Source organism: Chelonoidis abingdonii, chromosome 5 (assembly GCF_003597395.2).
Source record: "Chelonoidis abingdonii isolate Lonesome George chromosome 5, CheloAbing_2.0, whole genome shotgun sequence".
NCBI lineage: Eukaryota > Metazoa > Chordata > Testudines > Testudinidae > Chelonoidis > Chelonoidis abingdonii.
Window position 1 is genome coordinate 53,523,089 of NC_133773.1, and position 15,182 is coordinate 53,538,270.

Below are 15,182 nucleotides of genomic sequence, written 5' to 3' on the forward strand. Positions count from 1 at the left end.
TTTATTGTGTGTTATCACTTTTAAATGTATCACAGACATTGAATAAGAGCAGTGATAAGACTGAACTTTTCTGGACTTGGCAGATTCAAGTCCTTGAGAAGAAGACCAATTGTGCATTGCTACTCTTATGCTGATTCTGTTCTCACCTAACATGTTTCCATCTACTTCTGTGAGAGTCTGCATTTGAGCTAGCATAACCTTGTGATCCATGATGTTGAGGAATGCCAGCAGATCTAGTAGTATGGATCTTCAGCCTCCATTCTGAGAGAGATCATCCATCAGTGCTACCAGTGTGATCTTTGTGCCATATTCAATCATGAAGCCTGATTGGAAAAGATCTAGAGTATTGGATGGAAGTCAGCTGTTGTCGTTTGGCCTGCTGCCACTTTAATAACTTTTCCAAGAAGGAGACACTAAAAATAAGGCAATAGTTGATGCTGAAAGATGGCTTTTTGAGCAAGAGTCACACTTACGTGATTAAGGATTATGAGGAGTTTGTCAGATTCTGTTTCTCACTAGATTTCACCACCAATGAATGGAGGAACAGTTCAGATGTTTGTACAGATTCTTTCTACATCACCATAAAAGAAACATCCACTTCATTTCTTAGACTCGCCTGAAGTTAGTTGGGGGAGAGATTTCCCCGCTTTCCCCCCAAGTGATTCCAGTGGACCTGTGATACTTTCAGTCAATCTCTTCTGGGAAGTAAGACACAAGGTTCTTTGCAGCTGGAGGATTCTTTAGGCCCTGGGACTAGTTTAGATTTCTGAGACTGTTTGCGATCCAGAACAATTCTGTCTGCCAGGATTTTACATCAGTGGGGAAGGCTATTTATTAGTGTTTTAGCTCTCTAGCATAGGATTAATCAGGTGGTTTGCACAGCTGGTTCAGATTAAACACACATCTTTCTGCTGAGGTGCTCTAATCTCCAATCCTCCATCTTATGTATGTCATTTGTCATTGAACTGGGATCCCCTGTCAGGATAGTGGGGGATATCAGATGCCTAGGGACCACAGTGTTGTTTGGTAGGGTCAGAGCTCAAAAAATGTGCTTGTCGTGTGTAGTGGTTTTCATGTCAATGTCACCAACTTTTTCTGAATCCTGGGCTCGTCTTCACTGGCCCAGAGAGCTTGAGTTAGTACACTGGAGTTACTACATTTAAGCAGCTAGAGCAGTGGTTCTCAACTTATTGACCATTGTGGGCTGCATATATGGTCCACAATGTGTTATGTCGGCCACATCCAATACTACCTGTATGGCCCTGAGGATGTCACATGGGCAACAGCTGTATGCTGATTGGGCCATAAGCAGGCCATGGAACCCAGGGTGGGAACCACTGAGCTAGAATGAGAGCAGAGTGAGTGATCACATTGCAAAACAGTCAAGATACACAGTGATATTAAAAGAGTGACTGGATTAGCAGCAGATGATTTGTTGTAACTTGAGCTGCAGCATCTCCATTGCATTACTAACTAGAAATTCTTGTATGTGGATGGAAGTCAGGCTGGGGCAAAACTCAAATTATAGCTTGAGTTAATGATGCAAGGAAGACAAGTCTGACACTTTCATTTAGAGAAAACTTAGTCTTTTTATGGTTGCAAAGAGATTGTTCCCAAAATGACCCAAATGTACACTGTTTAATTATTCTTTTCCTATGATGTGTCGTCTCTGCAAAAAAAGTGTGTGTTCTTAACTCTGGTTAGCTAACACATGTCAACTAACTCAGGTTAAAATAGAGGTTAAGACAGGGCAGCTCTGCTTTTAACATGGATTAGCAACTCAAGTTTAGCAGACATACATTAGCAGAGATCCTGCCACTATCATCTGCATAGTAGCCAATAAACCGCAAGTCTGAGGGTTGAAAATGGTGTGAGTATTGAAACTGTTACTCTGACTCTCTGGCTACTTGAAGGAAGCAGTACGTCTACACTGCAGTTAAACACCTGGGGCTGGCCCATGTTAGCTGACTTGGGTTCAGTCTATGGGACTGTTTAATTGTGGTGTAAATACTCAGGCTCTGGGACCCTGCAATGGGGGCATAGAGTTACAGCTACTGTTAGTGTGGTCATTAGTGAACATGGAAGAGCTTGTTCAGTGATTGACGTTTCTAGGCAATAAACTGAGTTTAAGCGGGACAACTATTAAATGTCCTGTCCAAGGGATTGAATGCATGCACAATAGGAAGATGGCTGGTATTTTGTGGCAGAAAATGACCTGCAGCTGTATATTTTTTTCTTTGAAGTAAAGATATATGAAATGCATCATTGTCTTAGCAGCTAATGCCATATATTTAACACTATGATTCACACTCAGATATTAGTCCTTTACTTGATTTGTATCCTTATACTTTAATAGAGAAAATACATACATGGCCATTTAAATGAAAACTCAGTTTTGAGAGAAAATAAACATATGTTGGATGGATAAATTAGGGCTGGAAAAGTCCATTTGCGTACTTGCCTCTGGTGAGGGGGAAGAGGGAGAATTAGTGGAAGTAGCTTTTGCAGATTTTGAAAAAAAAATTTCTAGACTTTACGGGTGTGAAGATAGATTTTCCATATTAATACCAAATGTAAACCAGTACATTACAGACATAAGACAACACACACGTGACTTCAGTGCTAAAGCTGCTGCTCAGAGCTTTCCAAAGTTGTATCAGAGTGATCACTAACAAGACCTGTCAGTTTTCATTGTGAGTGTTTATAACCTTGTGGGTACATAGTGAAACTGATGAGAATCAAGTCAAGTTTTATTCTGTAGCAGTTTCTTTGGGAAGCTCTGAGCAGGAGATGCAGGCATTAGAGATATTAAATAGAGAGGCGGAACTTAAATTGGTGGCTGTAAGAAGGGTAGAGTATTAGAAATGACTCCGTTGTAGCAGCCAGAATACAGTTGGGCATTTGACCAGTCCAAAATAATCAGTCAATTGCAAACATTGGTCAGATATTGTCAAATGTGAAAAATGGCCAAATATTTAAAGCACTAATCTGTTAGAACAATAACAACTATAACAAAAGGAATAAGACTTTATGGTCTCCAAGAGGATTAGTTTTAGATTCTTATGCCTAATTACAAAAAACAGGTTTTTAACTGCATTGTTTTAATGCAGAAAAATGCAAAACATAATTAAATGAACTTTTAAAAAATGAAACTGTTCAGTCTTGAATAATTGTCATTCTTTCATTACTGTTTTTCTTTTGTAATGGAAATAAAACAAACAGCAACTATAAAGGAAGTCATTTTTTAAATGTTGTTCTGTGCATGCAGTAGTAGTATACAGAAGTATGGAAAGAATTTCTTCTGTTGTAGCTGAACTGGAAATTGGGCATGACCCTTTCCACCATGATAGAGAGAGGTGTTTTGATTCAACAGCTGGGATTGCACTCTGGTTGTTTTACATCTGAATGGGTTGCTTCTTGCTTTATAATTTGCTGCTTCCATCAGAATTTTTTTTCGTGTGTATGTCTTTTAACATTTGCAACAGCCACTATGAGGGCACCAACTGAATCAAATTAATCATCAGAAAGGTCTTGGCCCTGCAAGCGTGGATCAAGAAGGTAGGCAGCATTATGGGCAGGACTGATTACTTGATTTTTTTGAAATTTTGTCTCTTTCTCATCAGTTTTTGTATGTGTACCGTGTTCAGTATTCTTATAGATGTTTTTCATGTTCAAGAATCATTGTTGGCATCAGACAATATAGAACTGTAAGTCTTCATATTCTGAATGGACTGGGCTCCGAGTTCAAATAGTGAAATGAATTTTGGATATGCATCCAAAAGACTGCATCATCAAGAACATGAGTGAGGATTACTTGGGGGCAGCACCCAGCCGTCCTTTCTTAAGCAGCAGCTGATTGAAAAGTCGTCTTGTATATTGGAAGATCTTTGAGGAATTTAATAGAAGAGCCCCACTGAATATGCAGGACTTACTCAGCATGGATGAAATCAAGTACTTTACTAAATGATATTGAAAATGGCTGCTGGTACTTTATTTTTGAAAAACTTGACAGTGCTTTTTCACTTTTGTTATATGTGACGAGAAAGTTTGTCAGGTCTTCAACATCACCAGTGAAATGCTACCTCCTCAGAGCAGCATGCTCATAACACAGAAGATGTGGATACTCATTTATTAGCAACGACTAAGCTGCTTTCATGTTAGTCACATTCTCAGTCACAACTGAAATACGCTTCTGTGTGGACCCAATTCATTTATTGTATTGTCAGCAATGCTGAGCTGCATGGTGATGCTCATTTGTGCATTGGAATGAGTAAACCACTGGTTGTGGAGTTGTTGCCGTGAAGCTGATGACATTCTCACTGTGAATATTGCTTCATCCATCAGATACTAGAGACACATGAGGAACTTGAGGAATAAGAACACCAATTGTTTTTCACGTCCACTTTTGGCATTCAGAAGACTTTCCTGCAAGCTGTTTCCTACTTTGTAAATTGGACACAACTTATGAAAAAAATCTAGTACATAAGGATTTTTTTCTATATTAAATGGTTTATTGCTGGCATTAATACCTCTAGTGAACATATGGTCAGGTTTGTTTTTCTGGTCAGAGGACACTGTATCAAAAAACCTTTTAATACCAATTTGATGAACATCTGAAGACTTTCCAGGAGTAAGGAATTTTTTATGCTAAAGAAGATGTTGTAGCAGAATTCTTAATGTGAAAAAATGGAATTAGCTTCACTTTCATTGTTACTGATATCAGTATCTTCATCAAAAGATGCCATGCTTTGTGATGCAGCTGCTCAGGACAAAGTAGAAGAATGCATATAAGAAAAATTTTGATGTAGACCAGTTTTATGTTTCTTGCTGTTTAACTTTGACAGTAGCTGGACATACATCACAAGAATTTAACAAGCATTTCTCCATCTATCTGTATGTTTCACATAGTCAGAAGCATAGTACTTGTGTTTAGCTTTAGTTTTTTCCAAGTTTGTATAGTAAAAAATGTCCATACCAATTATTTTTGGCTTTCCCTTACTCTGCGTATATTATGATGTCACTGTTAGCATTCCAGAAGTAGTGAGACATTAATATCTAGATATATGAAGTATCTCATGGATTTCAATTGACCAGTAACCATGCAGTTCTGTTTCTAACGGCTGCTGTACCAGAAGATTCCAGCCCCTCAATGTTTTCGGGCATGTTGCCCTCTCCCCTCCCTCCCTCCCAGAAGCCTTACAGATTACATGGAGGGAAAGGGTGGCAGGTAGTCCATCTTCTTGCAACAAACACAATGGACTAATAGGCAGCGACAGGAAGAGCAGGTCTTTACAGAGATGTGATGTTACACCTCTTTCATTAGCCTAGAACTTTGCATATTACCAGCAAAGTATTGCTGGGAAAACGTGTGGTATGAAGGGGATTTTTGTTGAGGGGGAGGAGTGAGGGTTTACTTACATGGGCGTTTAATGTAGGTTGTTGAGGGTTGGGTGGAAGTACTAGAGGGGTTTAATAGCTGTTACTTTTGTTTAAGGGAGAGACTTAATGGCTGCACATTTCTCTTTGCGTAGAGGAAGAAGCCCTTCAGGGCAGAGGCCGTGTCTTACCTTGTTTAATATGCTTTTTGTAAATTTCTGTGTGTTGATGGCATGGTATACAAATAAAGCTACACATACAATGTTTGTTCTAGAATATTCCAGCCAATCAAGATGCTCAACTTGCAATTAGTTCCCCTTTTTCCCCAACATGTGGCATTAGTAGGAAGTACAGTAAGTGATCCAAATATTTAAGTAGGGCATCTTAACAGATGGCATCATGATGCAGTCAAAAACATAGGTCACCACCTATATGAGGGCATTCCTGCTGGAATATTTAACTGTTTGACCATGCTCAAATAATAGTAAGTCAGTTGACCAGTTTGCCACACCTAATCCAGAAAGTTGAAGGAAGGGCACACCATCCTCCAGCCCTTTATTGCAGCAACCAGAAGTCTGAGTGAGGTTTAAAGAAGCGGAGTCCCTCCACCATATCCTGCTGGCAGCCAGGAGGCTCTGGATGGGAAGAGGTTGGGGAGAAACAAAGAGAGAGCTCCTTCAACCTTTTAACATCTGAAGGGTTGATTGTGGGTGGTGGTAGTAAGGATTTATTTATTGGCCATCTGTTAGACAAAAGGTGATTCAAGAGGGGTCTCCCTAATTCCTGCTTGGGAGTCCCTACCCATACTGGAATGTTAGCCCTTGCCCATTCTCAACATGGGGGTAGGGGGTTAGATTCTTACTAGGGTATTATAGGTTATAGATCTCACTTAATCTGTATTATATGGCTCAGTCTAGCTAGTACACATCATGCTTCCAATGCCCTAGAATAAATATTTAATGAAAAAATAAATCAGTAAAAATCAGGTTGAATAATCTAGTGATTAGGGCAGAGAACAGTAGGCAATGAGAGTGTACAATTTAGTATTTGAGTCTTGCTAGTGGTTTCCCGTTTGCTGAGAAAAAATCTGTTAAATATGTAATTGATTGTAAACATCTTGGTAACAATTTTAGAAAAGTACGTACCATACAAATAACATTTATTAGCTACATTCAAGTGAATCTAATTAGCAAGAACAAGACAATAGAAGGGAGAAGTGGACAAGGAGGTGGAGAGAACAGGAAAGGATACCATATACAGTCGTCATGACATAGACTAACACCTTATTGCTGAAAAGTGTATTTACTATATACTTTCCTCTGACTTACGAAGAGGAAAACTCTCAAGACTTACTGGGTCATTGAACTTGTACCAGACACTGATAGAAAACTTCAGTTTTTCTCCTTTTGGTTTCTTTGCAGTATGATACTTTTGTGATTAGTGTGGTTCTGAGAAGTAGATAAGTCCCTCAGTTCTCTGTTAATCCAGGAATAAATAACAAAGGATCACATGATAAACTGAAGATCAAATTCAAATTAAGCTAGATAAATATTTCCAGAAACCTTTATCTAATAACTACATGGCATATGTCTGTGGCCTGGTCTACAACTACAAAATTAGGTCAATATAAGTTGCTTTGCGTCAACTCTATTTGTGCATGTGTCTGCAGACTACATTCAGAGTTATCTCCCAACATAAGTGCCCTGTTACAGCAACACTGTAAAACCACCCGCTATGGCACTGAGCTCCCGTTGACCTACTGAGTTTGATGTAGTATGAGTTAGACAGTGTGTGGCCTGTGTTGATCCTAACATTCTTCCAGCAGCTGTCCCACAATGCCACGTTCCCTCTGCAGTAGCCACTTTAGTCACAGTTCAGAACTTGACTGCCAGGAGTCAGAGACTGGAAGCCACCCCAACACCCTATTTAAAAACACCCTTTGAAGTGCTTTTTCCTGATTGTCCCGCTTGGTGAGCACACCTAATAGCTCTCCTTTGAGTGTGCAGCTGCCCAACCGTCCATGCCCGCTCCACACACTAGACTGACTCCTCCATGGAATAGACAGGATGTATTGTATCTCCTGCCCTGTGGGGAGAAGAGGCTGTGCAAGGGTAGCTGTGGACCAACTGTAAGAATGAGGACATCTGTGAGAAGATTGCACAGCGGATGCAGGTAAAGGAGTACGAAGTGCCATGTGAAAGTGAGGGAACTGCAACAGGCATATCACAACAATTGATCTTGTGCTCAGCTGCTGACTTGCTGCTTTTACACCAAGCTTCATGCCATATTTGGCACAGAACCCACCAGCATCAAGTAGACCACCCTGAAAACTTCGGAGGAGTCTGAGACCCCCGCCTGTGAACAGCGAGGTGACAGAGCGGGGAAGATGCAGTGGAGGGATCCAGTCATGCCACGAGCCAGAACCTGTTTTCCACCACCATCTAGCCAGTCCTGCCAACCAAACACCGATGAGCCCAGTGAAGAGGAAAGAAACTGGGGGGGGGGGGGGGAGGTGTGCATCTATTTTCCCTTGCAATGTTTTACATTTAAGGATGGTGCCCTGCCAACAAGTTAACAAGACACAGGTGTCGACTTTGCATTGTTTTACTCGTAAGAGAAGAGGTAGTCGTACAACAAACAGAGTAGAGTTGGTATCTGCTTTTCATTTTCTTATTGGTTTAGGCAGGGACAACCTGATGGAGCACTTTGTTTATGTACATAGGGTATCCTTCCATGACATCTCAATTAAACTTGCAGAGTTTCTCCATGAAATCCTCTCCCAAAGGTTTCTATGGATGGCTGCGTTATCTCTTCCTCCACAGTGGAACACTTTCCTATGCCATTCTGCAATGAGTTTGGCTGGCACCAGTGCATTAAACAGGCTAGTGGCATACAGGTCAGGACACCAGTAGCAGCTGTGCTTTCTTGCCTTTGTTACCTTCAAGGGTGAGAGATCAGCTAAAATCGTCACTGCCTGTGGTAAATAGTGCAATATTCAGTGCCATTTCCCCTATATTTGTACCCATGGAATAAGGACCAAAATTTTGATTCATACAGTCATAAATCTTTACTGCCTCCTCACCATGGCTGGGGCTGGAGGAAAGTGCTGTGCAAAGGCACTCCAAAGCTAAAGTGTTAATAAGCATCTCATATTAAGTTTTTTGTTTTTACCTGGAGTAAAGGAAGGGAGTTCTGAATTTCTCTTTCCTTTTCCATTCTGACTGTAAATCAAGTGATACACTTCTGTGTTTTAATCTGCTGCTGCTGCCATTTTGGCCTTAATGGGTGCCACTGCCACACCCTCAGAACACCTTAACTTGATGAGAAGGAGAAAGAAGAGGACTAAGGAGAACATATTCAGCAAGATCCTGCAAGCCAGTGTTGCATCTGACCGCAAACAAAGGCCCTGAAGGGCCGACATGTCAGACAGCAAGAAGAGGGTAGAGTGGGCAAGAGACAGGCCCAGGAATCCCAGCGGGAAAAGGAGAGGGAAAAGCACCAGGACATAATGGGGCTTCTGAGGCAGCAAACATAAATGCCACGTAGCCAATGCTGGTTGACATACGGGTCCAGCAATCCCGGACTCCCCCCACCCTTTGCAGTTGTCTGAGAATTGCATGGCCAGCTCACCTACTTTCCCCCACATTCCATGTGGCCTCACGGGCCACCACCTTACCCCTGCTGTTCCACGCCAAGGGACAGCAAGGAAAACCACAGCTTCACATACGCTGACCTATGAGAGTCATGGCTGGTATATGTGTAGCCACAATTTTAATTACCATATATACTCGATCATAAGCTAGTTCATTTATAAGCCAATGCCCCCCCCAAGATGGATAAGTAAAAATGAAAAAATTTTCTGACCCATTCATAAGCTGACCCTATAATTCAGGGGTCAGCAAACTTTGGCTCCCGGGCTATCAGGATAAGCCACTGGTGGGTTGAGATGGTTTGTTTACCTCAAGCATCCGCAGGCGCAGAGGTAACCCTAAGTAAACAAAGTGTTCCAGCATGCCAGCTACTTATCCTGATGGGCCGGGACAGCAACTGGTGGGGAAAATTTTGCAGGGGGAGAAGCTGGGGGTAAAGGGAGTAACCCCTTTGGCCACTCCCCACATGACCCCACCCCTAGCCTGGGACCCCCACACTTTCCCCATCCCATTCCTTCCCACCTTATCTGGGGCGGAGCAGGGGAGGATGTCTCTGGCCTGGCGGGAGTTGCTCCGGCAGGCTGGGCAGCATGGCCGCACCCTGCTCTGGCGGGCCAGACTGGGCGACGGGACCACAGGATGTTCCAGCGGGCCGGGGCGGGTGGCATGCCCCCAGCGGACTGGCCCAGGCGGCTCTGCCGTGGCATGCTCTGGCAGGCTGGGCAGCGCAGCTATTTCAGAGGCTGGGGGGAGGGCAGCGTGGCCAGAAGCGGAGAGACTCTGGCCCCACCTCTTCCCTTCTGGTTCTGCAGGCTGTGCTGCCTCTCCTTGCTCCGTCTGTTGGGGGGAGGGGTTGTGTCCCACCTCTCCCTCTCTATACCTGTTCATAAGCCGACACCCTTCTCTGATGCTTCCCTTTTTTACTAAAAAAAAATTTGGCTTATGAATGAGTATATACGGTACATTGCTATTTTTTTGCACATTGGTTTTTCTGAACTGGTTTTACTACAATAAATTTCTGTTTATTTAATTTATTTATTTTTGCAAGTAAAATGTTCATTGTTAGTTCACAGTACATAATTCAGAATACATAGTGGTTCTGTAAGGACCCAGTACTTGTAAGCATATAGCACTCATAGGTTCAAGAAGAAGCAATCAGGTGTAAATGTAAATCAAGATGACACAGTTCATAGCTTCAGTCAAACAGTTTAATATTTATAAATGTACAGCAAGTACTACACAGTTCTTAGCAGCACCCAAAGATTTAGACACAGAACACTACTATGCTCATAATTTTAGTGCTTCTCAAAGCCTCCCTCAACCCCATCACTGTACATTGAGCTTTTCTAATGGCCCACTTGTCTGCCTGTCCAAACTCAGTGGACAGCCTCTCCACTTCTGCCCTCCACTCTGGCTGCAGATTTTCTCCTTTACCTTGTAGTTACTATGCAGGACACAACAGGCAGCTTTAACCATTGGGATATTTTTCTCACTGAGATCCAATTTAGTGAATGAACACCACTGGTGTACCTTTAATCTATGAAAAGCACATCAAACTGTCATTCTGCACCTGCTGAGTTGGTAGCTGAGTCTTTCCGTGATGCTCTTCAAGGTGGCGTATATATGACTTCATGTGGGGTAGGAACAATGGTTGAATTTAGTAGTAAAAACTTTAATCTCTGTCCTGTGAGATCAGAGAGGGTGAACATGTGGCTTACCCAGTGGCTCATCCCTTATGTCATTGGACATCTGCAGTGGCATTTGGCAACCTAATTTTAGAAACTCTTTACTTTCAGAGAGATTATAGAGATCTGAACCTTGCTTCTTTTCCCGATCTTTTCTACCTACATGGCCAATACAGATTACATTTCACATTAATAATCTCTGTGACAGAGGCTCATTGGTGACAACTGGTAGATGGGTTCACTTTTCTCTACTCCTCTCTCAGGGTATGGCTACACTTGCAACTTCAAAGCGCTGCCGCGGCACTGTTTACACTGAGGCTTTACAGCGCTGTATCTTGCAGTGCTCGGGGGTGTTTTTTTCACACCCCTGAGCGCGAAAGTTGCAGCGCTGTAAAGCGCCAGTATAGTGATGGCCTCAGACCTGACAAACTCATTGTACCTAGTACATCACTTTTATGGTATTTATCAATGAAGAGTGAAGTCTGTACTGCAAGTTTGTAACTTACCAGTACTCATAATCATTATGAGAAGAGTGTATGGGTAATACTTAAGGATTAATGTAACTATATTGAAAAATATTCCCTTATGGCCCTGGAGTAAAAATTAGTCCCGAGGTAACCATATGTCTTGGTGATGACCCATTCATGTGGGAGGGAGTTGTCACCCTGCCCTGGCTAGCCAATTATGTAATATGTTTGATTGTCCACCCTTGCCCCATCCAAGAACAGTCACTGGAAAACCACCAAAAACAACTGCAAACAATCAAAACCACTTGGAGGTAAAAAGGAACATTGTAACAGATAAGAGCTTGCCTTGTCTGTGAATAAAGACAAAATATTTGATTCAGTATATGAGGGTGTGGAAAAAGACCCTCTGCATCCATTCACTGAGTAGACAATTTGGTAAAAGGGGGTGTATTTCATGAAAGATTAGCTCTGCAAGAGAATGAACTTGGGGGTGGAGGAAGGAACCTACTTTATTCAATAGGAAAGGTAACTTAATTGTAGGCCCTAGTTTGTGTTGTATAAATTCATTTTATTTTGTAACCACCTGTTTCCATCACACTTCCTTGTTTTTAGTGGAACCTCCATTCTCTTTTACTTAAAACTTTTTTATATTAAGTGCTTACAAGAGCTGTGTGTTATAGACGCGTGGTGATTTAAGGTAAAATTGGTAAACTGGGCTACATTATTCATGTGGGAGCAGAGGATCTGTGATTTCTATGAGAAGCCAATGTCATGGGCTGGATATCACAGGGGAATGCTTCAAGGGGGCCCAGGAACTGGAGTACACCTCTTGCTAACCTGCAGGGTGGAGTGAGGGCTTGCATAGCCTGGAGGAGATATGGAGCTAACCCAGAGCTGCCACAGGCAAGACTCACTCCCGCTGTAACAAGGTGACTCTCAGCTCTGGGTACCCCAAGAGCCATCACAACCGCCCTTCTCCCCATTTGTCCATCTAGAAGATTTGTGTTATGCTGTATCCCCCCTGGGAAGGGCATTATGCCAAAGCTGATTGAACACTTGTAAGGCATGTTTATTTTTGTGGGTTTTATTTATTTATTAAATAATCTGTTTTAAAGGAGTTGGATACTTTTATGGATAGTTCTAATATGGCTTCCATAATGTAGATTCTGAATTAATGAGTTGTTATAGAGGAACATTATCTTCAAATATGAATCACTTACATTGTGATAAGTGTTTAGATAATCTACTTAGTGTGAGTACAGTATGAAGATGTTTTTTAATTTTGATGAAGTGCCACAGATTCTTATTGTTAATAAAATTGCCAAAGACATGAAATTTTAGTTTTTCTAGCAGTAAAAGCTATATTGCTTAAATCAATAATATCCAATATGTTGGTACAAATGACTGATATTCTTAACATTATAATGGTATGTTAATAGACATTGCCCATTTGTGTTTTGAAACCCAAAACTGTTCAAGCAGACATTTCAAGATCTGAAATTTTAGTGGTATAGCTTTTTGTTTTTACATTGCAAAACATTTGTGTTAACTTTGTAAATTAGGTTACTGACTTTGTTGTTCTTCTACAGAGGTGTTATGAACATAAACAGTACAGAAATGGGCTGAAGTTTTGTAAACAGATCCTTTCTAATCCAAAGTTTGCAGAACATGGAGGTGAGCTTCAGATGGCATATAAAACTACCATATCCTGCTTATTATATGCTTTAAGACATGCAATACATGCTTCAAGAGATTTTTTGTAAAACTTCATAAGTCTTTTAGCATCTTTTTGTTCATACTTTGCATAAATTTTAAGAGGAACCTAATGAAGTACAAAGTGTAACTTTTAGAAACCCTGCACTATAATGTGATACTTTATTGCTGATGTAACATTTTTAATATTTGTCCTTAATCTTTTTATTTTTTCTCTGTCTCATATCTGAAAAAGCAGTACATGATGTGGGGAAGGAGTTGTGTCAAATACCACATGTTCATGGCAGTTAGAATTACCGTCTTGGTCCTCCAGTGAGGGGAAAACAGTTTGGAAGAGAAAAAAGAGTTTTTTGCCACCCAACTTTTTTTTTTCCACTTTTTCGGTTGAACCTCTCTTTTGAAGTACTCAAAGGAATTTCCATTTTACCTGTTAGACTGGCATCACTGTCCTTTTCTAAAAGCCACTTTAAGTGACTCCCTTTTCTGTTAAAGAATGGCCTATTTAAACAGACATGGCACTCCTTTCCAGTAGAGGGAAGACTATGTCTGCCTACCAGTGAAAATAGGGAATACTGACATACTTTAAAGTAGAATACTGAAGCAGTATTCTATAATACTGGTATTTTGGTTAAAAAAATTGGTTTTTTTTTTAAACTGGAAATATGATACAGAACTTATTATTTTAGCCTCATACGCTAACTGAATAAGCTACAAGTGTAATCTTTTGTATCTGAAAATAGAATAATTGGAATCTTTGTGCTGCTAACTTTCCTGAGTCTAAAGTCTTATGTATGAATATTTATATGGTTTAAGTTATTAGTTTATATCAGGGGTGGGGAACCTGTGGCCTGCAGGCCAGATGTGGCCCGCTGCTTCATTTCATCCGGCCTGTGGCAAATCTCTGCATTGTGGGCCAGAAGCCCTGAGCCTCAGTACCAACCCTGTCTCCCACCCCCTGCGGGCCTGGAGCCGCATGCCCTGGCTTACCCCGCAGCAGGGGGAAGTTAGGGTTCCTAGGCTGTTAAGTCTGTCTGGCTCCACGTAACTCCCAGAAGCGAACGACATGTCCCTGTGGCCCCTAGAAGCAGGGGTAATCAGGGAAGCACTGCACGCTGCCCTCAGCACCGGCTCCGCAGCTCCCATTGGCCAGGAACCACGGCCAATGGAGCTGTGGGGGCGGGGAGCAGCACGGAGCCAGGGCAGGCAGGGGGCATTTACTGGATTAAACCCCCAGGCCTGAGCTCCTCCTGGAGCCCACACTCCTACCCTCCTCCCACACCCCAGCCCTGAGCTCCCTCCTCCACCCCAGAGCCCACAAGCCCAGCTGGAGCCCTCACTCCCTCCTGGACCCTAGCCCAGAGTCCCCTCCCGCACACTGAACCCCTTTTTCTGGTCCCACCTCGGAGCCTAGAGGAAGCCCCGAGCCTTTGCACCACCCTGTAGGGCTGTGTGGCCCACAACTGAATTTTTTTGTGGGTCAGTGTCTCCTGATAGAAAAAGGATTCCCCATCCCTGATTTATAGAGTGTCTCTTGTGTTTAATAAAATAATAGATTGGTATCAATTGAATCCTAATGTTTTTTTTAGAAACCTTGGCGATGAAAGGACTAACGCTGAACTGTCTAGGGAAGAAAGAGGAAGCATATGAACTAGTGCGTAGAGGCTTACGGAATGATTTAAAGAGTCATGTCTGTATCCTTTTTGAATATACCTTCCATTTCTGAATGCGGAGACGGCTGTTTATTTTATAGAATGTGAACAAAAGCCAACATCTATCGCTGTTCCAAATTGAAAGTTTACAACTGGTAAGTTCAATAAGTGTATACATATACAAGTAGGTTTTGTTTAAACTTATCTGAACAATTTCATATCTAAATTTTGTCATAAAGCTGTCCTTGGAAGCACAAACAATTAAATACACATTCTTGCTTTTGTGGGAAGAATTATAGTTGTTGAATCGAAATCATGCTGTTCTTTTCCATTCTATTTGCAAGTGTAACCTTTTTCCTTCAGAATTGCTTGCTATGGCCCTGATTTAAGCATGTACTTGAGCATGTGCCTAACTTTAAGCACATGATTATCCTATTGATGTCAGTGGAACTAGTGACATACTTGAAGTTTAAATACATACTTAAGTGTGTGTCTGAATTGGGGCCTCTATTAGGTAAGTTAAAAATGCAGGTAGTACAAGTTGATAGTACTTTCAAACAGTAGGAAAATGAATTGCAATAATGTGCCCCCTTCCCCCACACACCATGTTCCTGTAATATCAATTGGTGAAAAGCTTTATAT

General features: G+C 41.7%; 1 protein-coding gene across 1 annotated transcript in view; it reads left to right on the forward strand.

The window, feature by feature from the left end:
- Positions 1-15,182, forward strand: part of NAA15 (N-alpha-acetyltransferase 15, NatA auxiliary subunit) — a 58,173-nt gene that overhangs the window by 5,221 nt on the left and 37,770 nt on the right. The window contains exons 2-3 of the mRNA XM_032804438.2: positions 12,768-12,852; positions 14,478-14,582. Of these exons, the coding sequence (XP_032660329.1) occupies positions 12,768-12,852; positions 14,478-14,582 (190 nt within the window). The remainder of the gene's footprint in view (positions 1-12,767; positions 12,853-14,477; positions 14,583-15,182) is intronic.